This window comes from Vanellus vanellus (genome assembly GCF_965231255.1).
Source record: "Vanellus vanellus genome assembly, chromosome: 5".
NCBI classification, from domain to species: domain Eukaryota; kingdom Metazoa; phylum Chordata; class Aves; order Charadriiformes; family Charadriidae; genus Vanellus; species Vanellus vanellus.
Window position 1 is genome coordinate 319,476 of NC_138910.1, and position 27,028 is coordinate 346,503.

General features: G+C 43.7%; 1 protein-coding gene across 1 annotated transcript in view; it reads right to left on the reverse strand.

Moving 5' to 3' along the window:
• The window catches only part of TANC1 (tetratricopeptide repeat, ankyrin repeat and coiled-coil containing 1), a gene marked incomplete at its 5' end in the record, with an annotated part of 80,344 nt that overhangs the window by 47,309 nt on the left and 6,007 nt on the right, over positions 1-27,028 (reverse strand). The window contains 4 exons of the mRNA XM_082483900.1: positions 1,279-1,468; positions 2,424-2,545; positions 5,872-5,973; positions 18,808-19,011. Coding sequence (XP_082340026.1) covers positions 1,279-1,468; positions 2,424-2,545; positions 5,872-5,973; positions 18,808-19,011 — 618 coding nt within the window. The remainder of the gene's footprint in view (positions 1-1,278; positions 1,469-2,423; positions 2,546-5,871; positions 5,974-18,807; positions 19,012-27,028) is intronic.

The window sequence follows — 27,028 nt, forward strand, 5'->3', positions numbered from 1 at the left end:
ACAGAACAGGCACGCATCCCTCCTCTGGGCTGCAGAACCTCACAGGAGAGCTCAGTAAGGCCGAGCGCATGTAATTAACAGAGAAACAGGATCCCCTTTTCCCCTTCTGTAGCACCTACCTGAGAAGCAATTCAGTGTATTAGTAATGCCAATTTTTATACTCACATCAATACTACTCTCACTGATATGAACAAAAGTTGCATGCAAAACAGCGTGCAGTCATTAAACTTTTTCAGTGTGGTACCACTTTAAACAAATGAACAAACACATCGGTTTAGATCTCCGAACAATGAAGTACTCCAAATTAACATGACTCCTCTTTTTATAAAAGGCAAACACGCATTTAAAACAATAATTACTAAACCAATAAAGAAGAATAGACCTTCCTACAACAGTTGATAAGATGAAAAATATGTTTTTTACATCTTACTCTGACCTTCCAGAAACAGTGTTAAAGCAGCCCCCTGGGTACCCAACGGTGCAGGGAGACAGTGGTGCAGAGACCCATCAGGGCAGGGAGCAGACTTTGGGAAGATGGCACAAATGAGGCAGCAAAGAATTTAGATCTTTTCTTTAACTAACTAGATGATCTTTAATGTCCCTTCCAACATAAGATTTAGCACTGAAGAGACTTACTGGAATACTCGGCTAGTTGGTAAAAGGAGCCATGGAACAGCTGGTCTGCGATGGCAGCTGCCTCCCTAAGGATAACTGCCTCCCTCCCCACAGGAGATGCACATACAGCCTCGGCTCAGTCGTCTGTTAGGCAGAGGATCACACAGTTTTACCTCGTCCATGATGCCCCATTTCAGCTTCATTTTCACGCCAATTACTCAAAAGTTTGCAGTTTTTAAACAGCTTGATTTAGGTTATTCTCATGAGGAGTAACATCACTTATTTTCTCCTCAGCTGGAAATTAAACCCGGTTCAAGCTATGCTGTGCTTCACCACTATGAAATGCATTATAGAGACATATGTAATGGAAAAGGAAAAAGGCAGAAGAAAATAAGAAATGGGGCGAAAAAGAGGAAGTTAATGATTTTCAAGGAAAACACAGAGAAATTAGAACTGCACCAGAAAAACAAGAGAAACACACACCTAACAACAGCAACTGTTACAGCCAAAGAATAGGATTTCACTCTTTCAGGTGCAGCTGATTTGAAACGGGATCCACGGACAGCGTAAAATCAAACACAACGGCACGAAGCAGCTATTCAGACCTGTACTATTAAGAGACTATTAATTTATCTTAATGGCATTACTAGTTAAGATGCTTACCTATAATCCCACTGTCCTTGCTCTCCAGGGTGGAGCTGGGGCTGCTGATGGTTCCGCAGGGGCTCCCTTGGTTAGCTGCTGCTTTGCCAGCACAGCTGTTGAGAGTGGAGCAGGGACTATCGGTGCTGGGCGACGTCGTGCTGCTTGTGAGGGTGGAACAGGGACTCACGCCTCGGCTGGCTGCTGGGCACTGCAACGGCAGAAAGAGAAACAGCTGTTGCACCGGAGGCTGTACACCACTGTGCTGAAAATCACAAACATCAAGGTAAAGTAGAATAAGAACAAAGCAAAGAGCCCATTTTTCAAGCAAAAACTTCAAGGGGCAGAAGCTTTATCTTGACTGGGAACCTTAATGAGACATGTTTTCACATTACACCGAAAAAGCGACTTCTGAAGAAAAAAGGGCATTTCACAGTTCAGCAGAAGAGCTGCAGTCAGGCAGATTTCTTCTCTATTCAACATTTCACGGGGTACCCCTCCCCTCCGCCCCCAGTATTTATTCTTTGGGTTACGAACGCTAGAACCGCAGCCTTATTCACGTTTCACCAATGTGAAACACCAGACTGATGCACTACGACTTATGAGGGCTGGGACTAAAAGCAGGGAGAGGAAGGGGAAGAAAGAGAGACTGGTAGTTACTGTGCAGTTTTGGTTAGCAGGCGAGTTTCACACGGATAGTAGCTGCTTGTTCTCCCCAACTCCTCTACCCCCAAATGACAGAGAAAGACTGTCAAATGGAAGTGAACTCCTCAGGAAAAAACAAACACGCACACCCCAAAAGCATGCTCCTATTTTAACAAATCACCAACATCTTCCATTCTCATAAATCAGTGAGAATAGAAGGAAAAAAAGTTCCTCCTAAATAATAAAATAAGGCAGAGAGAACCCTAGAAGCTATTCACATTCATAGTCTATTAGATGTAACTTCCAGAAATGCCAAGGAATTTTTTTTTTTTTAAGAATGAAACACAATTTCAAACAAAAGCAAACACTTGTTATAATTAATTTACAATTCTACTACCATGTGTCTATTAAAATGGATTGTATTGTGGTATGAAGTTACTGCAACTAGCAAATACAGGAAATAACATTAGTCCTCTCAGAAATAGGATGAACATGAAATATATTCTTTTCCATTATCCTACCACGACTTCATTTTTCTCTTCTATATGAGCAGAAGTTGGGATCCCTTCTCCCAGTAAAAAACCCAATCTTGTCATCAGTTCTTGTGCTGCAGGAGAACAGCTTGAATCTTTATCAGGATTTGCTGTGGAGTGGGGGGAAAAAGTTGGTTAAGATTAGTCTTACATTTGGAAACTGTTACAAGAGGTAGAAAAAATACAATCATACATAAACACCAGTTCTTCTGTCAGCAATATATCTAACAGAGAAACTAATGCCATTTAAACTTTCTGTTCATTAGACTTTAAATTGTTTGTGGGTCTCGGATTCTCTGCATATCTGCACAAATCCAGGGGAGAAAAAATAGTCAAAACAGAAATGGTTAAGCGCAACCAGTTCATCACTGGACTGACGATCATCGTGATTATTCTCCTAACAGCAGCATTAAACTCAGCGCTATCAAAGCTCAGTGGCAGACTGAAATTCTGTTCCAGCAGTTTTTTATAAAGTTTTCTGTAATGTTAAAAACGTGAAAAGTAGAGGTTAATAACACAAATGTTTTGTAATCTCACAGTTAACACTCCAACTAATACCATACATTTCTGTTGTGCTTGCTATGCAAAGGATGTGACACCAGTTCTAAACGTCCCAGCTTTCCAGCTGCGAAAATATTTAACGTTATCAGCACAGTGCTTTAAAATGTCTTCCGGTGTCTCATTCTATCTGTTGGACAAACTTCAAAACGGGGCAACCTCCAACAAAACCAGCCCATCCGGCTGCTTGGGGAAAACCCCCACGGCTAACATAACCTCACCAACGGCCGTCTTCTGCCCCTTTCCTTCTTGATGCCCAGAGTTCGGCATCACCTACCAACCTGCAACGCTCTTCCCGAGCAGAAATATTTATACAGTATTTATTTCCTTTGTACATTAACACAGGAATAGTATGTAGGCCTGTCCCAGCCTCAGCATAAATAGTCAATTAATTAAGCAGCAGCCTCTGCCCGCTCTGAGAGGCAGCTCACAGCCGGAGCCCCCCACTGCAGGGCGCAGAAGAAGAAAAAAGGGGGAACTGCCCCTTTGACTGTGGGCTTTGCTTTACGGCTTCACTAAGCCAGACGAGTGTCGGGACAGCCATCACTCTTCATGAAGAGCATGTGGCATCCAACCACGTAAGACAGCTGATGTTCAGTGGTATTTGCAATAAACAGCACGCTTTTCCCTGAGCTGCAGATTGTAAGAACAACATGGAAAACAGTGACTGTAGCTGAACAGCTTGACCAGCGAGCATTGCTCCAACAATGCTTCAGCTTTATAAGTGACACAAATCATAGAATCGTAGAATGGTTGAGGTTGGAAAGGACCTTGAAGATCATCGAGTTCCAACCCCCCTGCCATAGGCAGGGACACCTCCCACCAGCCCAGGTTGCCCAAGGCCACGTCCAGCCTGGCCCTGAACACCTCCAGGGATGGGGCCTCAACAGCCTCTCTGGGCAACCTGTGCCAGTGCCTCACCACCCTCACAGTGAAAAACTTCTTCCCAATGTTCAATCTGAACCTGCCCTCTTCCAGTTTAAAGCCATTCCCCCTCGTCCTATCGCTACATGCCCCAGTAAAAAGTCCCTCCCCAGCTCTCCTGTAGGGCCCCTTTAGGGACTGGAAGGCCGCAATAAGATCTCCCCAGAGCCTTCTCTTCTTCAGGCTGAACAGCCCCAACTCTCTCAGCCTCTCCTCACAGGAGAGGTGCTCCAGCCCTCGGATCATCCTCGTGGCTCTCCTCTGGACATGCTCCAGCAGGTCCATGACCTTCTTCTGTTGGGGACTCCAGAGCTGGATGCAGTGTTCTAGGTGGGGTCTCACGAGAGTGGAGTAGAGGGGCAGAATCCCCTCCTTTGACCTGCTGGCCGCGCTTCTGATGCAGCCCAGGATACGGTTGGCCTTCTGGGCTGCGACCGCATGCTGCCGGCTCACAGTGAGCTTCTCGTCAATCAGCACCCCCACGGTTTGCAAACGCGAGTAGTTTACTGGTCAAACATTCTCCTTCATTCCCCTGTTTACCATGAATGCACATATTTCTCAATTTGGTGGACAGTTGAAGGTTTTACTCTGGAAGATCGAATTATCTGATTCTCACTTAATCCCAAAAGGAGGAAATCTATGAAATGGTGTCTTTTTCTGGAAGCCGATAGCAAAAGATTTTGTATCTCAGAATATTTTGCAAATTGACAGGTCTTAGAATATCTGGCTGGAAAATATAATTTCTCTTAAAAATTTTCATTTTGAGGATTACAATTAATCTTTAAAATTACAATCCTGGAAATTACAGAGTTTGTTAAACCACTATCTTCATTCTTCTATCAAGGTTACAAAACCCTATTATTATATGCAAATTTTAATCTTTGACAAGTCTGAGTAAATGTTAGGCATAGTACCAAGTTCAGTTCAGGAACCCAGTGACCACTGCTTAACTCTTAAACGCTGGAGTTTAGTTTTGACCTTCAGCAGTCACACTGTCTGGGAGTACAACTCTGAAGAGGAGGATCACCACGAGATGATCACTTTTAGATTAGGGAGACGGGGACTATACGCTCTCCCAGTTGGACATCAAACACAGCACTAAGATGGCTGTGAAGATGGAGGCACAAGAGGGATCAGGGTAACCATAAAATATCCGACAGGGCATACAGAAGAAGACGGTGAGAACAATTACAGCGAGTTCTATTTTCACTAGTAAGTATCCAAAATAAGGAGCTTTTTTAAAAAAAGAAAACTTTGGCTTTTAAAACTGGAGTTTCCTTTAAAATTAAGTAAAAGGAAAAAAATCGTTCAGCTGGAACCTCATCAGTTACATGCAACGACTTTAACGAGGTCAGTTGCACTGAAAACTTGATCTAAAAATACAAGGCATATGAAATGCGTGTTACAGTCATATACCACCATGGTGGTCACTTTGCTTTGACCATGGCATTCACTGTCAAAGCCACACTCTATTATGCACCAGTCAAATTAACGAACACGAACCTTTCCAAGAATGCCAATTAACTCGAAGGAGGTAGCTTTTCCCAGTTTTGCCAACACAGGAGTTTACTGTTACTGCCTCCTTATTTAGCAAGCTTTTACAAAATTTCTAAAATGAACTATTGTACCCAGTGCAGAGCTACACACTTGGAATCAATTTACATTCAAAACAAGTTCAGAAAAATTCCAGTAGGTCTTTGGCGTATGTTGCGATCAACAACACCCGGGCATCATTTGGCCTGCAGTACACGCACGGCTCCACGAATCGAGATAATTACAAAGATCACGTAAGTGTACCGGCAAGCATCCCCCTCTTACCACAAGCATGTTAAAGCTGCAAAACATTCTTACAAAGAAAGAATCAGATTTCCGTGTTATGTGGGCTCCTTCGTATCACTCGGTCTGACACGAACAGCTGCTGTACCAAATGAAGTGCCACTGAACAGACTCTCACCATGTTGGCTGGCTTCTCCTTGCTCGGATCCTTGTCTCGGGGGCAGCGCTGCCTCACCTGGCACTCTAGGACTTTCCACGTACTTGGGCTTCCTGATCGGACCTGCAATGGGAATGAGCTGAGTGGATCTAATTTTTTCCAGATGGGCTGCAAGTTTCATATGTACAGTGTCTATCTACAATGCAAAAAGGTAGAAGAATTATTTCCTACATACACAGCTGCTACCGTAAAGACTAACGAGCTTCTGCACCCCCCTCTCCTGAGAAAGAAACACTCTCTTTGGGCTTTTTGGAATGCAAAGCCTGCTGGAAAACAAAACCAATCTGCTCGCTGTGATAAACCTGAAAAAGTTTCCTGTATCCATAAAGTGTGTGACTTCTTTGTGTTCAAACTCGGACAACTTTCCATGGGCCTCCTCAGTTCAGAGCTTTATTTTCCATTGTAACAGGAAGGCAATTTTGTTATCAGCACCTTTGAAGCCAGGAGACAAAGACTACAGGCCGACAGCTTGCAACATCGACACACTCAGTAATTCAAACCCAAGAAGCTTTATATTACAGCGTGCTTTCTCCAAATACTGGCACGTACAGGGAACGGTGAAGGGGAGTTCACAAAAGAAAAGAAAGCATTAGTGGCTATTAGTGGTTTCTGGTCTCACTGAACAGCAGCAGTCCCAGTTCACGTACACACTGAGTTCAAACACACCACCATCAGTATTAAGAAGAACTGTCTATTCACACACACGCGTACTTTTCAAAAATTAAACTGATTCAGTCCTTACTCTGCCTTTAGCTTCGTCCTTTGGTTTCAGGCTGTTTACAATCCTACTCTTTGCTAAATGTGGCTTGGTAGCAACCACAGGAAACGTTAACTACACACCAGAAGCAGCAGCAGCGATGCTGCCCTCTAAAGGTTCACCAGACAAAGTATACGGGTACTACTGCATCAGCAAACATCTGCTTGCACTACACGCACAGGGTGACATTCTGAGCTCAATTCAGCGACTGACAGTACGGGCCGGTAGACTGCTACACTGATGCACAACGTAGCGTAGGACTGAAACTCCACCGTATATTTATCCACATCCTGAAAAATGCGTAAACAGAATTTTATATCAATAAAGGCATTTGCAACAGTAAGAGTTTTGGAAAAGCATGAACAGGGAAGCTTTCCAGTGTGTAACTTGGCAAGTTAAGTTATTTAAAGGGTATGGGGAAAGGAAACACCATCATCACTGGTACTGAAAACTCAAACCCAAATTTTTGTCCGAAATTTTCATTAAGACAATCCCAATTTCACGTAGTGTGTATAACCCAGCCACCTGAAACTTTCAAAGTTTTCGTGAGCTGGCAGTGCGGTAAGCGACTCCAATGTTTCATCCAGAAGAATCTAAATATTATCCGGAAGTCTCTAGAAACACGGTGAGTTGCTGCGCTTAACAAAATACTGAAACAGAAGTATTTTTGTGGATTTCCCCAGCTTTGGCAATCGACAGTGATTGTCCCTTCTTATTTAAATACAACCTCTTGTTCTATTACAGAGCTACAATCTCGGGTCCTCTCTATCATGTAACATCGCCGTAAGAGAAAATACACCCAACGTGCTGCAGCCAAATGACTTCTAAACACGTACAGCAGGCACAGGGACAGAGCACGAGAGAAAACCATTCTACTGGCAGCATTCCACTTTTGCATCTTGTATATTACTCTTATTTTATCCATAACAAAAATAAAATCAGAGCGAGCATGCCGAATCGGGCATATTTCATAAAGAATGTTTCTCGTGATACTCCAGTTAAAAGATTTATATAACAAGCTCAGCTCTTTCATTTCCTAAGGAAACCAAGCTAAAAAACCCAAGGGGCTTGCTTATCAAGCTATTAAACAAGATCTTTCCTTCCCACAAAAGTTCACAAACTTATCAAGTAGAAGGATAAGTTTCATGAAACAAGAATTCCAGTAGATAAAAGCAAAAGGCTACTGCTAAATTCCTAAAAAATTGTAAAAGTAATTTTTCACTATTTCTGAAGCCAACATTTGTCAATGATGACCACGCCCCGGTGTCCACAGCTACTTACTCGTTTAGTTTATGCCGACAGCTATAACCACATCCAGAGATGCTACTGCAGCATTTGACAAGTGATGACTTCTAATTAGTTTCACAATGAGATTAAAGAAAGCGAGGATATAGCCAGCACCTTTCCTTAACTTAAATATACAAGACGTAACCAAAGGTGGAATTTTCAAAACAAAGGAGGTGAATGTGGCATTAAACAACAAAACCAGCAAAAGTACATGCTAAGTAACAACAAAAAACAAGCTTTAAAAGTAAAATAGCCTATAGTGTACTGGAACCAGAGGAATCACACAGAATTATCAGAGTTGGAAGGGACCTCTAGAGATCACCCAGCCCCACTCCCCTGCCAAAGCAGGATTGCCCGGAGCACATTCCTCAGGACTGCATCCAGGCGGGTCTTGAAAATCTCCAGAGAAGGGGACTCCCCCCCCTCCCTGGGCAGCCTGTGCCCGTGCTCTGTCACCCGAACCGTAAAGAACTGTTTCCGTGTATTTGAACGGAACTTCCTGTGTTCTAACTTGTGCCCATTGCCCCTCGTCCTGTCACTGGGAACCACTGAAAAGAGCCCGGCTCCATCCTCCTTCAACCCACCCTTTAGATACTTGTACGCCATAATAAGGTCTCCCCTCAGCCTTCTCTTCTCCAGGCTAAAGAGTCCCAGCGCTCACAGCCTTTCCTCATAAGGCAGATGCTCCAATCCCTTCATCATCTTAGTTGCCCTTCGCTGGACTCGCTCCAGCAGTTCCCTGTCCCTCTTGAACTGGGGAGCCCAGAACTGGACACAGTATTCCAGTTGTGGCCTCACCAGTGCAGAGTAGAGGGGGAGAATGACCTCCCTCGACCTACTGCCCACACTCTTCCCTATGCAGCCCAGGATTCCATTGGCCTTTTTGGCAACAAGGGCACATTGCTGGGCCATGGATAATTTACTGTCTACCAGGACCCCCAGATCCTTCTCCTCCAAGCTACTTCCCAGCAGGTCCACCCCTAACCTATACTGGTTTGCATTCTTCCTCCCCAGGTGCAAGACCTTGCACTTGGTTTTGTTGAACCTCATTAGGTTCTTCTCTGCCCAGCTCTCCAACCTGTCCAGGGCACACTGGATGGCAGCACGGCCCTCTGGGGTGTCAGCCACCCCTTCCAGTTTGGTATCATCAGCAAACTTGCTGAGGATACACTCTGTCCCTCATCCAGGTCATTAATGAATATATTAAACAAAATTGGACCGAGTATTGACCCCTGGGGGACACCACTGGTTACAGGCCTCCGACTAGACTCTGTGCCGCTGATCACAACCCTCAGTTCTGTCCCGCAGCCAACTCTCAGTCCACCTCACTGTCACCTCATCTAGCCCATACTTCCTCAGCTTCCTAATGAGGATGTCATGGGAGACAGTGTCAAAAGCCTTGCTAAAGTCAAGGTAGATGACATCCACGACTCTCCCCTCATCCAGCCAACCAGTTATAACATCATAGAAAGCTATCAGATTGGTCAAGCATGATTTAGCCTTGGTAAATCCATGTTGACCACTTCCAATAACTTCCTGTTCCTCAACGTGTTTGGAGATGACATCCAGAATGAGTCGCTCCATAACCTTCCCAGGGACAGAGGTGAGACTAACTGGTCTGTAGTTCCCTGGGTCCTCCTTCTTGCATTTTTTGAAGATCGGAGTGATGTCAGCCTTCATCCAGTCCTCAGGCACCTCTCCTGTTCTCCATGACCGTTCAAAGAAGATGGAGAGCGGTCTAGCAATAACATCCGCCAGCTCTCTCAGCACTCGCGGATGCATGCCATCAGGGCCCATGGACTTGTGAATGTCCAGCTTGGCCAAGTGGTCTCTGACACGGTCCTCCTCAACTGAGGGAAAAATCTTCCTCTCTCCAGACCTTCCCCTTTGCCTTCAGAGTACGGGACTCGTGAGGGACAGCTTTAGCAGTGAAGACTGAAGAAAAGAAGGCATTCAGTAACTCTGCCTTCTCTGTGTCCTCCACCACTAGGGCACCTATCTCATTCACCAGTGGGCCTACATTTTCCCTAGTCTTCCTTTTTCTATTGATATACTCAGAGAATCTCTTCTTATTGTCTTTAACTGCAGTGGCCAAGCTGAGTTCTGATTGAGCTTTGGCCCTTCTCATTTTCCCCCTACATAGCTTTGTTATATATTGATAGTCCTCATAAGTTGCCAACCCCCTTTTCCAGAGAATGTAAACTTTCCTTTTTTTCCTGAGGTCCAGCCAAAGTTCTCTATTTAGCCAGGCTGGTCATCTTCCCCGTCTGCTCGTTTTTCGAGACAAGGGGATGGCCTTCTCCTGCGCTTTTAAGAGCGCCTGCTTGAAGCATGCCCAGCCTTCCTGGGCACCTTTGCTCTTCAAAACTGCCTCCCAAGGGACACTCTTAACCATGCTCCTAAACAGGCTAAAGTCTGCCCTTCGGAAGTCCAAGGTGGCAGTTTTGCTGGCTCCCCGCCTTACGTGATCAAGAATTGAAAATTCTATCATTTCGTGATCACTCTGCCCAAGGCGACCTCCAACCTTTACATCCCCCACAAGACCTTCTCTGTTAACAAACAGTAGGTCCAGTAGGGCACTTCCCCTAGTTGGTTCCTTCACCAGCTGTGTTAGGAAGTTGTCTTCCACACACTCCAGGAACCTCCAGGACTGTTCCCCCTCTGCTGCGTAGTATTTCCAGCAGACGTCTGGGAAGTTGAAGTCCCCCACAAGAATAAGGGCAGATGATCGTGAGACCTCTGCCAGCTGCTTATAGAATACTTCATTGGCTTCTACATCCTGATTGGGAGGTCTATAACAAACTCCCATCACGATGTCTGCCTTATTGGCCTTCCCCTTAATTCTTATCCATACACTCTCAACACTGTCATCACAGTATCACAGTATCACAGTATGCTAGGGATTGGAAGGGACCTCAAAAGATCATCTAGTCCAATCCCCGTCGGAGCAGGAACACCTAGATGAGGTTGCACAGGAAGGCGTCCAGGCGAGTTTTGAATGTCTCCAGAGAAGGAGACTCCACAACCTCCCTGGGCAGCCTGTTCCAGTGCTCTGTCACCCTCACTGAGAAGAAGTTTCTTCTCAAATTTAAGTGGAACCTCTTGTGTTCCAGCTTGAATCCATTACCCCTTGTCCTATCACTGGTCGCTACTGAGAAGAGCCTGGCTCCATCCTCATGACATTCCCCCTTTATATATTTATAAACGCTAATAAGATCACCCCTCAGTCTCCTCTTCTCCAAACTAAAGAGACCCAGCTCCCTCAGTCTTTCCTCATAAGGGAGATGCTCCACTCCCTTAATCATCTTAGTTGCCCTACGCTGGACTCTCTCCAGCAGCTCTCTGTCCTTCTTGAACTGAGGGGCCCAGAACTGGACACAATATTCCAGATGCGGTCTCACCAGGGCGGAGTAGAGGGGAAGGAGGACCTCTCTCGATCTGCTAACCACCCGCCTTCTAATACAGCCCAGGATGCCATTGGCCTTCTTGGCCACAAGGGCGCAGTGCTGGCTCATGGTCATCCTGCCGTCCACCAGGACCCCCAGGTCCCTTTCCTCTACACTGCTCTCTAACAGGTAGCTCCCCATCCTATACTGGAACCTGGGGTTGTTTCTGCCCAGATGTAGGACCCTACACTTTCCCTTGTTGTATTTCATGAAGTTATTCCCTGCCCAAATCTCCAGCCTGTCCAGGTGTTAAGTTCATCCACAGTGTTAAGTTCCAGACATAAGAAGAAGGACCCCAAACCCCCAAACCAACAAAAGAGGCCCAAACTGAGTTTCAGCCCTAGCGGACAGGCACCTCCCCATGCCACTGCCTCGCTAAGCGCTGCTTTGCCGCTGCAGCCGTGTGGGTCTCGCTTCTTCCTCGCACCCCGGGGACGCAGGGGAAGCGCTTCCCTCCCTCGAAAGCGCTTGCAGCGCTTGGATTAAACAGAACTGGCTCCCCGGTTTCTCTTGGTACGTGGTGTGTAGACTGCACAGGGCAAACAGCTCCAGGAGCTGACTTCCCTCCTCTCCTCCTCATTGCCAGTGCACCACTGAGGACTGCGCTTTGGGCTTTCAGCTTTTCCACCTTCCCTCACCAGCACAGCAAACCCTGTTCAGAAAGCCCCGGAGAGAGACTGCAGGACTGATGCCACCTGTACCACATTGCCCTTCATAAGGTGGTTTGCTTGTCTTCAATTTGGGTCTTCAAATAGAATCCTTCTGCTTGGCTTAAGATTCAAGGGCACGCCAAAGTTCTCCAAGACATCCCACGCTTTTATTATTGAGAAACCCCAGTATACTTGGGCTATGACACTTGCAGTCATACAAAGTGCCCGATCCTCGGTCTCAGATGACACATTAAGTCTCTGATAACTACACTGATTTCTTGCTCTTTTCGTGAATTCTTTAGGGCTGGTGACCGCTTTTGAAGACAAGTTGCCGCTCTCTCCATTTTGGCCTGGGGCTCCCCAGGGTCCCGCACTGCGACTGGGCTGGAAAAGCCTGAGCCGGGGCACCGCAGCCCACGTACTGCACACACTGTGCCCCGGGTGTGAGCTGGAGGTACGACAGCGCTGAGGCACGCCGCGACGGGACCCACCTGCCCTTTCAGAGTTCCACCCAGAAGTGGAACACGGGAACATGGTGATAACCTCATTTCTTAGCTGAGAAATACTGGGCAGGGAATGCAAGTCATGTGTGAACGTATGCTGTATCTCTACCATGTCTCTACCCAGAGACTATGAGATGACGGCATTTTTGAACCCGAGACAGCTCAGCTACCAACCGTCACCAGAGGGGGCTCTTTCAACGCTATTTCATAACAAAAAAAGGGGCATTGGCCCTGGTGAAAGCAGCTAAAAATACATTCCTTTGAAACAAAAATCACATTCTTTAAGGAGACAATAATCCAAATCTGTCCTTTGTAAGCAGAAATATAATTAGATGTATCACAGTCGAACACCAAAAAGCAACCATCCTAAAAGGACCAGAGCAACACGCAGCAGTCATATAAAATAGATCAGAATGGAAATATCTTCAGGACGTGTTTTTAGCACACACCCTTTAGGCTGTGGAGGAGACAGACACTTTGCTGAATTTTCTTCCTCACAAACCAACGTGGAAGTGATTTACAGTACTTGCAGATCTGATACACAACATTGCAATGAGCAGGAAAAGTCACGGTGAGTTTATTTTCATGCACTGATCCAGAATGGGACACATGAATTAATCCACGGGTGCAAAAGGAGCCATTCAAGTGTGAACCGTACCTGCACAATGGAAGCTCTTTTCCAAAGGTGTAAGACAGCTCAATCAGGTCTGATAAAAGCTTCATCTGGGACAGTATTTTATCAGCAGCAAACAGCAGAGAAGAATCTAAGTCAGGGAGAACATACCTCCCTGGTACCCTTTTCCTGACTTGTGGTAAGTGCCTTATCGTTTCCCGAGTCAGAAGTGGTCGCTTTCTATCTAAGAGTTCTATATGGATTTTCCTTCTCCTTAACAATCTGCACCATCCGCAGGGTCACCCCAACACTGCATGAAACAGTAATCACGCAGTCTCCTTTTCCCACCAATTGTCCTTCTTCCAGGCAGAAAACTACCAGCCAAATCTATTTAATTTCTGCTTCAGAGCCATTCCACACCTTTCGTCATTCCTGCAGCCCTTCTCGAAGCTCTTTCCTAGAGCTACTGTAGATTTTTAAAGTTGGTATGACCAGAGCTACACCAGTATCTTCCAGAGGCAGATGAACTACAATTCCATAACGATACTTCTTTTTTGTTTCTGATCTATTGCTTTCCTAGTCATTTTTAATGGTTCTTTGCCTGCAGAAAAGTTGATTTTCCACAAGGTTATTGTAATTATGCATCACCTTCCTAATCCTCTGAACTGGCTTTCCCGCCGCCAGCGTTAATGACTGTACCTGTATCGATGGCGGGGACCGCCCCGGCGCAGCGGCAGGACCTCGCGCTGGGACAGCTACTGCATGGGCGAGGAACTGCTTCCCGGTGCTTGCAAGATCGGTGCGCAAACTGCAGCCTGAGGTGAAACCAGTCCTCTCGCTTAGTCTAGTCTCAGGTATCAGGTATGCTGATTAATTTGTTTGTTAATTAAAAGTTTTAATTAAAAGTTTAATTTAAAAACTAACTAAGAGTTCTACTGCACATTCACGGAAGACTCTTCTAGCAGTCGTCTCTGGCATTCACTGATGTCTTCAAAAGTAAAGCTGCGTCCTTTCTCTGTTCAAGCGCGATGCTATCAATAATCTAAGTCAGTAAACGTTTACTTCGAGGACAGCAGCAGTATCTTTCATTCACACTTTAAACTCCAGCCGATTTTTTGGAACTTCCTTTATCAATCCTTTAGTTCCTTTAGTTGACGCTCCTAAAGCGGAGTACAATCAACTATTACTCTGTTAAGAACTTGAACATTGGTTTAGTTGCACACCTGGAAGATTACCAATCCAAGTGATGTTCATTCCAGCTTTATGGTAGAACTCCAACTTACGGTGACAGTTTTTCATTCACTGCTCCCCTGCCCAGAGCTGTCCTGCTGACAGCTTCTTCCCTGTTCTGTTTCTGCTCTTTTACCCACCTCCTCCTCAAGGAACTATTTCATTAAGGATGCTGTTGACTCCAAATAAACCGGTCGCTTTAGTTCTGCCAATAATTTTAGCCTCCTTGGTAATTTAAGATATAGTTTCTCTCTTCCCTCCTTTTATAGTTAGAGTTGAGGACTGAACTGGGGCCAGAAGCGCTGGCACTCTTCCACGCTCTTCACACAAAGAGAAAGCTCCCACACCTCCTATGCAAATAATTAAAACGCACTGTTACTCACAGGGGATTGCGCCAAGGGGGCTGAGCAGCTCTCCGTGTCCCAGCAAAGCAGCTCAGCTTGCTCTCCCGAGTTCTGCCTGCCCACGGGCTGTGGGTTCCAGCGCCTGACCTACTGGCAGTGGATGGGCAAAAACGCGGCTGTGACCACACGCGCTGCAGCAAAGGTGCCCCTCCCGGCGCGGTCACTGTCACCACGCCTGCCCACTGCGGCGGGAGCAATAAAGCAGCCAGTGGCACCAACACACCAGTCTCCAGCATACGAGGACTGAGCAGCGCAGTCTCAAGCCCAGCCCCCTACCTAGAGCCCCCTACCTAGAGGGGACCAGAGAAGGCACACGAGGAGTGGGACGCCAGAGACCAGGACAGCGGTCTCAAAGAGACACCAGAACGCCCTGTGTTGGTCCAGGGGGTGCCCAGAGGAGCCATTTCCAAATCTGTTCTGAACAGACACCTCTCACTTGCGAAGCATGAAGGCATCTAAGTGCTTCTCTCAGTGAGATGAGTCCAAACCCGAGAACTGATAATTACATTATCCACAGAACAAACATGCCTACAACGGAACAAAATCCTCCCAGTCGACAGGGACAGCAGGAGAACACCACACTCCCCGCAGTCCCGCTGCGGCCAATCCAGCCCGGCAAAAGCGTTCTACTCCCCGAGTCACCAGCAGTAGAAAACTACAAAGAGGTATACAACATTCACAGGGAAAATCATTTCAAGCATAACATTGTTTTCCTACCAGTGCATTTTTAATTTAAAAAAAAAAAAAAAAAAAAAAAGATAACCAAAAAAAAAAAACCTGAAGCAACCTGGAAGGTAAAATAACTTTCAAAATGAGCAAACGTTCACACAAGTAAGAATATGCCTGACAGGAAGGGGAAAAAAAGTACATTTCCATCATTTTAAATTATAAATTAAACCGTTTCTGTTTGGATTTATACATTGCTTGAATGCAAATTTACAAACTGGCCTTATATTTTGGTGACTGTTGTTGTTTTTCACATGGTACTACTGCTAAAGGATACAGTAAATTACCAAAATTTACTGAGATGTTCAAAATGTTTGCAATACCTTTTGCTTAACAAGACACAGTCAAAGACTTTGTTCTTTCAAGCACCACCCATCTATGAGCGTGGAACTTTCTAAAAAGATAGGAAATTAAGTATAAAACATACTTCCATCATTAACTAAATCACTTTTGGTGGAACTAAAATGCTGTTTTTTCAAGAGTTTTATGAGATGGATAACCAGCTTGTGAGTAGACGAACCAATTACAGAAGGAAAAAGCCTGCTGAAGACCTACTCAAAATGCTGACACATTTTAAAGAAATGACAGTGGACAGAAATGTTTGCTGCTCAGGCAGTAGCGAAGCCAAGCAAAGAGGTGGAATCAGAACAAAAAACAAAACCAAAAATACCCCCCTGAAGGCACAGATTAACAGCCACTTGGAAATACGCAGAAAGGGCAACGCAAGGGAAAGCAGTAAGAGCAACTTGTCACTTAATTTACACTGAAGATTTTTCTGTTCCAGACATCACCAACTAGAGCCTAATTCTGTGAGAGAGTCTGAATGTCAATACCAGTTGCACAAAAATGTCAAGCATTTTACAGTTCATTTCTTACTGCAGAATGTTCTTCCATGCATCATTTTAAAATTATTTAACCAGGAAACTTATTTTTATTCACTGATAATATAAGCATAATTAAGTAGGTATTTTTAAATCAGCAAATATAGATGCGGGAGTAGATAAATGCAAGCTAGAGCACAGAGAGATCTGCTGGAAGAGTGGCAATGTACCGAGTATGAAGCCCTCAAATACAGACATTTTCAGGAACATTAGTGCAATTAACTACTGGTTAACTACAACTTTTATTTTTGAATTCGTAAGTCTGAAACACACTGTCAGGATAATCTGACTCTTTTTAATCTACTAAGCAAAATTTTTAACTAAAACTGCTCAGACTCAATAAAAAGTTATGAAAACCTCTTCATTAAAACCTGGATAGCATTCAGTGAATGTACTCTTTAATCATTACCACCGAGTCTACATGCAGTATATCGCTTCAGTCTAGCGGACACTAAACAGACTTTTATTTCAAGGAAATAAGTTGTGCAAGGGTATCACCTTTTATATATGGCCATCACCATGCCTGGGTTATACGAACAGAACTACAGAACAAAGGTAGCACAAATGATGACATGTCAAGGGACAATCTTTCCCTCTGCTCTATTACACAGTTTCAAAGACTTTAAAAAATATTAATGATATGATTTACACTGAAAAATACACGTCTAAGTAGCTGCTTTGTCTTCACCTGTAAACTGACAGGACTGAAATTAGAATTTTGTTCTACCACTGGCTAGATAATTTCATGGCTATATCTTAACTTCAGACTACTACTCTAACTTTCCATGCAATCCTTGCTTCCTTCATCCGCCATATCCTGAAAAATTCTGTAACACGATATTCGTAAGCTACTAAACCAGATTTAAAATCAGTACCCGAGTATACACTTCTCTTTTTATTATTCCCCCCGCACATACTAGACAGATAATTTATATTAAATCATCTTCCATCAGCTACAGTTTGTCGGAAGTCAAAGGAATTGCACAGAACGCTTCCACCAGCTTCCCATCACCCGGTTAGGTATTTGTACAAAATAATGATACATAAATGCCAATGCATGCACAGCACTTCATAATCTTAAGAAATCTTTTTCTTTGGCTATATATCACAGTGCAATGACTTTGAAGCCATTGTGAATGTGGCTTTTCATTCAAAACTGTAACACAGTTTCTGCAAGAGGAACCGTTAGCAGCCTATACTCTGTTGATAAAAATGTCTGTCACTATACTAAATCACGGAACGGGGAGGTTGGTGAGATATTATCTCTAAGATACCTAAAATGCAGTTAAATTTTCCCCACAGTGATAAAAAGAGGAGTTAGATCCTGACCCTCACTTAAGTCTTTGGCAGAAATCACATCTCCTTCTCCATTACCAGGACTTCAGCCTACCTTTTACAGTTGTTCAGCACACAAATCGCTCGCAGTAAGACACAAACCAACAAAATACCATTCTGTGGCTCAAAATTTTTATGTGAACTGTCAAAGCCAACCCAAAATTATGTAAACATGAAGTGAGATTACAATTTTTAAATTCTGAAAGGAAAACATAAATGCTGATAGGCACCTTAAACCAAGAATACTTTTAACAAACTGCATTTGCTATCCTGTGGCAATTCTTTGAGCGACATTTTTTCTTTAATTTTATGTAAAATGGGTCATTAATGAAGACATTTCTCAGTGCTGACAAAACCCAACTTTCGACACTCTCTGTTCCTAGACCTTATGAACTCTACAACAAAGAACCTCAAAACTGTTGAGTGTCTGCAGAAGTAAGAGGAATATGGACAATCTCACTCGACGCTCCAGCTTTGACCTGAAGGCACCCAAGTGATGTTAGCGTGTTGGAATGATTTATATGTCCAGAATGCTGATAAAAAGGGAACCAGATGGAGCACCTTATTTAGCAAGGCTCACACATGAGTATGCAGTCATTACTAAGGACACAACTGCTGAAAATTAACAAGTTTCTCATCACAACTTCAGCAGCAACTTACCTAGAAATACATTTCTGCACGTAGTAAAATAAATTAACTGTAAAAGCCACAAACAGTGTTCACTCTTACGCAGTCACTAACCCACCCATAAACAAAGGTTTTTGCAGCTGCCTTCTACCTAACTGATATACTAATCATAAATAACCAGTTTTAAACATATTCAGACATTTCAATATAGGTATCTGCAATGCCAATTAGAGTAATTCTTTGCCGTATGACATAATATATTCTATTTAATCACCAATTACCTTTTTCCCCCTGAGAACATGAAAAAAGCATTCAGCGTTCTTGTTCTTATTGCAAAAAGATTAACATCATTTTACTGCACTGCTTTTATATAAAGTGTTATCAAAAACTGAGTTAAAGCGCTACGAAGATTTTAGTTGCTCATCAGTTTCATTTTACCTGGAGACTTTTTGTTTGATCTCGACTGCATCAAATAGGACTGGCGTGGCAGCAGAGGCGAAGATGGCAGCGACATTGAGACTCCTTTAGCCAAGTTCATTCTATAAGTGGCCTCGGAGACTGGCTGATGGCCAACGGGAAAATCTGCATTGTGGCCAGATGTTGCTATAACCTGCACGGCGTTCTCTGGGCAGGAGTCACCTGCTAAAAATAAAATTTTGTCATCTGTTATGTGCTATACCAAAATAAAAAGCAGAGAGTTGCATCAAAACACAAGCATTTAACACAGGAAAACGTATTTGCCAGCAACAATTCAGCGTTACTTGTTTTACTGTGCACCCTCCGCTGCAGAATCCAGACAACCACTAGAAAAATTTAAATACACAGGGAAGCCAGACTTTATCTTACCGTAATAGAGACGGCACAGGGGAAGCAAAACCTCCCTTTCAAGAAAGTAAGTACTTTTCAGATTTCACTCTTAGAGGTGAAACCAATTTTCCTATGAAGAGAAAAATATTTTTACAGCTGAAAAGGTATCTTAGGATCACCGTGATATCCTGAAAGTCAAGGCCATCTGAAAATATTGTTTACTGAACTAGTTAAAGGAGGAATTTAGTTGGGTTACCCTTACACTCAATTAAAAGGTGGATCACTAAAAGGTACACCCATAGACGGCCAGTCTAAGCTTTATTTTTTCGTTTTAAAACGGAGAGGTCCGATTATGTGCAATTTGACAGCAACAGCGATTTTTTTACCTAAGGAAGAAACAAGCTATTGGTTCACAGCAAACCCTCATACCAGGTTTATCTTCTTGCAGTAAGGGAACACTGCAGACAAATGTGGCTCTATAAGATCCCTGTTTGTTGTTCATTCTGTTGCCATTCAACTGTTGCCTTCAATTTTTAGCAGCTGTTCTCCTACCACATTCCACCACAGGCAGCGTTAACAGCACACAACGAACTTCCACACTCCGTCAGAAGGACAAAACAAACCTGACCCTTTGAGAAAAGAAAAAAATACTTTTGCCAATTTAACTACTGCTCTCTTTTTTAGAGGTATGCACGGAAGACGAGAAAACCAAACGCCTGAACGTTAAAATCCAATTCCCTATTTCCAAAGATGCATATATTTAAGATTATTTGGAGTTTTTCCCTAGACATACTTTTTTCCCCTCACAAGAACCATGAGGGCTATGAATGATACGTGACCTTGAAGAATGCAATCCCAGATTCAAACCTTTCTTAACATTTTGTAACTGTAAAACTTACTCTCTCATTCCTCTGAAACCAACTAAACTACCACCTTCCAGAAGTTCTCCTCTCTGTTGAAACAAAGATCATAGTAACAGGCAATGATTTTAAAGAAACAACTCTAGTTTCATCAAGCCAGGATGGAAATTAAAAACTAAGTAACTGTAACTTTATACTCTTTTTTGAAGTCCATTGCAAGTATTATAGGAGTAGAAATACTGGTTTAAAATCCTGGGAACTAGAAAAGCAGCTTGATTGTTTTAGAAAGCTAGCTGTTACACAGCACTCTTAAAAAAAATAAAAACAAAAACAAAAACATACAGCTTAAGTATATATTTAAAATAAAGACTAAATATTTTAGACACTATAATCACATATATGAGATTTTTTTCTGAAACACCAAGACATCTAAATTACTGAGTTCCCATTCACTTTCAGCAGAAACCAAGAAGCTAAGGATTTTCTTTCTCTGTTCTTTTAGAAATGGAACTTATTTGCAATAGCTGTTTTTAAACAGATTTAACATTAGGTATATTATTATTTATTAGGCAATACAGTATATGTGAGTTTGCTTCATACATTGTTGAAGAACACACAGAGAAACCTGCTGTGATATTCCATTTTTTTCCTTTGAACATAAGCAAAAAGCAAGGACATAGCACGATAACGCAGCTAACTACAATTAAAAAAAAATACTGGCATTCTTGTTAGAGTTTTTTACTAGATACGTTGCCGAGGTTGTAATTTGGAATTTGTGTAAGTATTCCCGCTGGAATGCTAGCAAGGGGGTGCAAGAGACAAGAGAACAACAAACTAACTTACCTCCTTCAGGCTTAGTAAATCTGTCTACAATTCCCTAATTTCTATTTTCCCTTTTACTATAACACAAACAATCAGTGTTTATTCATTGTCTTCTTAGGAGACTTGTGAATTAATTTTAATTTATCCTTCTCTATCGTATATGAAACGTTACATGACAGAAGAGAGCTAGTTGGGGCTAAGTACACTGCTGGCATAACTCCAATCAATAAGTTTAGGTTATCTCATCGTGACAGTAACTTGAAAGATATTTTACAATCTATCTCTCTCTATATATATATGCCACTCTATCTTAGGAATTTTTGTTACAGCAGTACTCTGATTTTCCCGACTATTATATTTTTCTGACAGCACCACAGATACTGCGGGGAGAGGTACAAAGATTGGGCTTTCATGACTCGCATGCTAAGAGCAGTATGACTTAAAATAAAAACCCCAAAATGCATACCATGGAAGTTCTTTTCAATCACTTATTTTCCTGTTTTCACAACAAGCTTTTGCTTATTGTCACTCACATACCCATGCTGTTAAGATACAATAGCTCTTTAGAGCAAAAAAAATAAATAAAATAAAAAAAAAAATCACACCTTGAGAAAACCCAACCACACTGGCTTCAACCTACGAGGACATCATAACCTCAGTGATGCTGGAACGTGATTAAGCAGTAACGTATTCTACTGAAGCAGAAAAAAGCATGATATAAAAGAAAAATGATTAGGATATTATGGAATAGCAGACAGCTATTAGACACAAATCACTCCAAGAAAGCAGAAACTGCACGGCTGCTGCTCCAGGACCTTTCTAAAAAACTGTTAAGTAAATGTGACACTAGCTAACAGTCCCGTCCCCCATTTGCGACCTCAAAACACACGAATAGGCATAGAAGGGGAACCAATGGAACTCATACACTACAACCCTCCAAATACTGTCCCGGCCACAGGCCCAAACCGGGTCTTCGACCAGGAGGACAACCCCCCGTGGACCCCCACGACCCAGGAACAACGGTAATAAAGAGTAAATGGAGACCTGTGGCGGCTGAACGCTAAACCCTCAGGTGGACGCGGGGGGCTGCTCCCAGAGCGGTGATCTGCGGATGGTAACCAAGAGCTACTTTCGGCTCCCAAGCCCACAACCTGCCAGAGGCCGGTAAGGGTAAGCAGGAGAGCTGCACGCTTGGTCTCCCCTCTTCCCTACGCACCTCCTCAGGGCTGTTCTTCCCACTGGCCTTCTCCCTAACGGGGTGGTCATACTCACCCCCACAAGGCAGCAAGAGGTAAAGAAAAGGGGTGCGGGGACAGAAGGAAGTACGTGCGTAGGAGGAGATGAGGGAAGCCCCTGGCTCTCGCCGACGCTGGGGGAGGCTCACCTTTCCTCCCCACGCACAACGGAGCCCCGGCAGCAGCTGCGGCTGCTTCGTGCCCAGTTCGGAGCGCGAGACGCCGCGCTGCCACAGAGACGATCCGGCTCAACCGAGTATTAAAGCACTCGCCTCAGACGTACCCAATTTCATCACGGGTCTGTAGCGCAGTGCGAGGTACAGGACGAAATCAGGGGCAGATGACCTCTGTCTCTTGGTCCTATGGGCTCTCTAAACGGACCTACAGCACTTGATGCTCACAGTTCAGCACAAAGGGAGGTTCTAGATCCACACAAGTGGTGGTGTTGACGGCTGGCTACAGCTGAATTACACGTGTGACAATGTGGGATGGCAAGCTTCGTTTTATATGCTTACACCATCCTCTCCTAAGCCTCTGAATCTGCCCTGTGTATGTGATTTACCCTAGCCCTGCATTTTCTATTTTGTATAAATTGGGCTGATGACCAAATCTACGCATTTCATTCAACTTACAGCAAAAATCCCATAAGACACTTGGATCTACATATATGACAAGACAGACACAAGCTGTGGGATCCAGAAGGTAATACGTTACGCTTCCCACACAACTACTTGGTATCAGGGAAACAATACTAGAAAAATCATGAGTAACAGCTGTCAAAATACAATTTGTTACAATGCTGGAATATAACCAGATGCCACACACTGATGCACACAGAATTATTTGTTACTAACTTTAAGGTTTATAATTTCACATATTTTAGCTACCAGAACAATACTTTACATTACAAATTTACATTACGCTTCTTGGTCTCTACCCCAATGTAAACCAGACAAACATAATTTCTGGAATTGAGGGAAGATGAGCTCTCACAAGTTCTTTAATAATGTCAAGCTAAAACATAAGGAAAGGTCCTGCGAAATCCCAGTTTCTTATTTTTAAAACCTCGGAGTTGTACGTTTTCCACTGCCAAGTAGCCTCCGGACAAAAAAGTTTCATAAGCATCAATCAACACCAGAGTTCTTACGCAGTGGTCAAAGTAACCATGGAAACAACTTAATAGCTTTAAAAACCACACACAAAAAGCTTTGAGAACGGAAATCAAATCCCAGTTTAGTTGCACCTAGGGATGCAACTGAAAGGCATAATCTGATTAACAAACTACTTTTTTTTTTTCTTTAAGATACAAAAAGATACAAGGATGGATGACTAAATTAATGATTTTTTAGCACCTAAAATCCTAAAAGAGAACTTGAACTTTAAGATTAAACTAATCCTCCTATTGAATAGAGAAGATAACTAAAATAAAACCTTTACAGTGTGTATGTCAGTATTAAACATAATAAAACACATCCAATCCTTCATTCAGCCTAAGTTGCTTAGAAACCAGGAAAGTGCTAACTACCAAAATACGCGTAAACTGGAGTTTGGTGCAGATGTTGGAATTTAGATTATTTTAACGTGAAGGAATAGGACCGCAACCTTCAAAGGAGTGAAAGGCAGACTCCTTCAGACTGAATACTGACAGCGACTGCAGAACCGACGAGGTTCCACAGGCTTCTCTCCGTACGTATTTCCGAGACAGCCGACCCTGCCTTTTGCTCCCCTAACCTATTTACTGAAGTGAAACAAAAGACTCCCAACCCACTTAAAAAATATATCTGATATAAAACTGTGCTACAGCAGAAGAAATCTTAAGTTCTGCAGTTCTGCTTAAGATGTTTAAAAAGACCCAACAAAAAGACGTGTTAGCACCACAGGATCCTCTTGCTGAAGAAGGTTCCTCACGAGCACCACAGGGTGAAGCGCGCTGACAACACCTCCCAAACCCAGGAGAACTTGGCTGTAAGAGCCCAGCTCCGACCAGATTGCTCTGGCACGAACTGGAAGCAAAGCAGCAGTAAAGAAACTTTGCCATGTGACACCTGCAAACTTTGCACGTGAATCGCACTGGTTTAGGAGGGCTACGTGTCCACCACAGCCAGTGCTGGCTTGTGCCAACAGTCCCCGGGGACCAACAGCCGGTGAAGACGAGCAGTGGGTGCTCTCGACAGAGGAGAAGACAGCCAGCACTGACCCGGGGGCTGGCTCAGCCCCAGCCTGCGCGCCACTGCCCTGCCTGCCAGCTGCCCTGACCCTCCCCGCGGGACCGGGCCACCGCCACGCTCGCCGGGCTGTGCTCACAGCCGTGGGGCGGCAGGGCGGCGGAAGAGGTTGCGCGGGGGAGGCAGAGCCTCCCTCCAGCCCCTCAGACTCAAAGTCTGGCTGCACACAGTGCTGGCGACCGTGGCGCTGGGTTCTGCGATGCCTCCTGCGTACACAGCCATCGCTGGAACTCTCGTAACGCTCTCTGGAGAACCTTTACCAGGAAAGCCTGGAAAGGTGAGCTCGTAATCCTTTGCTGGTTTAGAGCAAGCATAATGGTCCAAGCTGAGACGGAATTAAATCACATCGACATGGGGAGCGTGGGGAAGAGTGTAACGACAGTAACTATTGCCGGGTTATTTGTTAGCCGCTTCACATGGGGCTTCTGTTCTCTTCGCACCAAGCGCCCCGCGACACCGCTGTGGAACCTGCAGAGTTTCGAGGAACAGCTCAAGCAGCAAACTACCCATCGACGCGCACACGCGGCACCATGGAAAGACAGACTGCCTCTGCCAACAGGAATATCCAGCATTCGGATGCGCTCACACGTTGCTACTGACAGTCTTATTAAACGTTATTCTGCTTGGCCGACGTGTTACATCCTAATAAAGGTTAGGAAAAGACGAGACTTTACAGACAAGTTCAGAAGGAAATTCTGAGTGGGAAACAGAAATTAGCGGTATGGCACAAAGAAAGCCATACAGCCGTAAAGCACTTCCCAGAACGAGGCATCACTACGCTTAAGTAATAAGAAATTGTTTACGGATTATCAAAAACAGTAGTTTTGATATTTTAAAAAACAGTTTTCTTCCACATTCCATTCCCATCCTATTTTTCAACAGAACTGACAAGCAACTGCAGACAGAACTCTGCAGCACAGTTCAGTGACCATGTATAAAGGGGTTTATTTTAATAGCAACACACTGATAATCGCCGCTTAAAGGATCTCCCTTTCGAAATCAAAACGCTTATGTGTGTGTGTGTACGTCCAGCTCCCTGAGAAAGCAACCTAGGAGGAGAGGAGGAGCCAGGTGACCCAGTCTTGGCCGTCAGGACAAGGCAACTGCTCACACCACCACCACCACCCATCAGGAGCCGAAGGAAAATTTACGCGAGCAAAGCAGTCCATGAGCTAGCCCTCAGGGAGAAGAAAACAGGCGTCTGTCATGTAAAATACACACATTAGGGAAGACCAACATTCAATTCTCTTCCTCTTGATGCTCCAGAGAGACCAAAAAAAGGGAGTAACTAGCCTGGAACGGGAAGAAAACTCATTACAGCCGGAGTAACAACCAGTGAAGTGCAGTGAGTGAGAAACAAACCAAGTCAAGATTAGAATAAAAGGTCCAAATGGACAATCTTTGCCAACTATGCTCATACTTGACAGTATTTGCTCACTTTCTGGCATTTAATTTTGAACTCTGGCTTACTTTTTCAGTATACAAAATACTAACATCCTCTTGTAGAGCTTACTTAAAAAAACTCAACTGTTTTTTAAAGAAAACAGAGTGATAGAGGTTATTAGGACCTCTGAAGTAATTTCTATTCATGTGTTTCAAGGGAAGATTATTTTTTTTTTCCATTTATGTGTACATGGGATATGTCACTGGAATGAGCTTCTGGGAAAAGACATTCGCTACATGAAATACTCGCTGCTCAGCGAAAAAGAGTTTAAACTCTTAAATAACTGTCAACAGCCACAGAAAGTAGGCAAAGCAACAGAGATTAATCAAAACCAGCTCCATATTTTAAGCATGAAACAATGCTTCTTCTGTTGCAAGATATTTTTAGAGTAACAACAAAAAGTCAAACTGAAGCTTGAAAGTATTCCAGTACCAGTTTAGTGTTCCAGCTAGTGGATGTGCAGCTTATGCACCACAAAGTCCCTTTGCACTTAAAATTCAAAGCCTAATATCGTAGAGAGTTTGGACACAAAACCCAGCTGAATTTGCGTATTTAGTTTTAAAATGCAAACCTATTTTATTCAATGGTTTCAAGCCCTTGCATTTGCCAGAAGGGTATCTGAAGCTCTTGATGCTCTCAGCCTGGTTACAACTATATTAGTCAGATTGAAAGCTTTAACGAGACATAGTGCAAGAAAGGTGGGGTTTAAATATATTTGTTGTTTAAAAGTTGCTCAATTCCAAATCTCCACTATAAATGAGTGAATAGCCAATAATGAGCTCAGGGAGCCGATGACTTTTGTTGGGTGCTAAATGCTCTGCATTTAACTAAATAAGTTCAGCTCAGAGCTGAACCTTTACTGCTGCAGGGAAGTAACCCCGAAAAGAATTTTAAAATAACGATTAAGTACTGGCTGCTAGCAAAAGATTAGGGCTTCCTGCACAGCATCTTCACTTTTAAAGTCCCAATTTAGTTGCCATTAGCAAAAAAAACCCTGTGTCAGTGAATTTCAGCACACTTATGTTTATCGTTCAAATGCCGCACGATTGCTGTGCGTCAGGCTTGTACCACTGGCCCATGCTCACAGGAGTGGGAGAAAGAAAAATAAGAATGGCAGAACTCCCACCGTCGGTCACAGCTCATGCCTTTGAGAGCCATTTTATTTTTCAAACAGAATACTAGTATAATCTCAATTTCTTAATTGTATCTGATCATATGTAAAAAAGGAAGACATTTCAAATTCACAGATTTCAACCAACTTGTTTA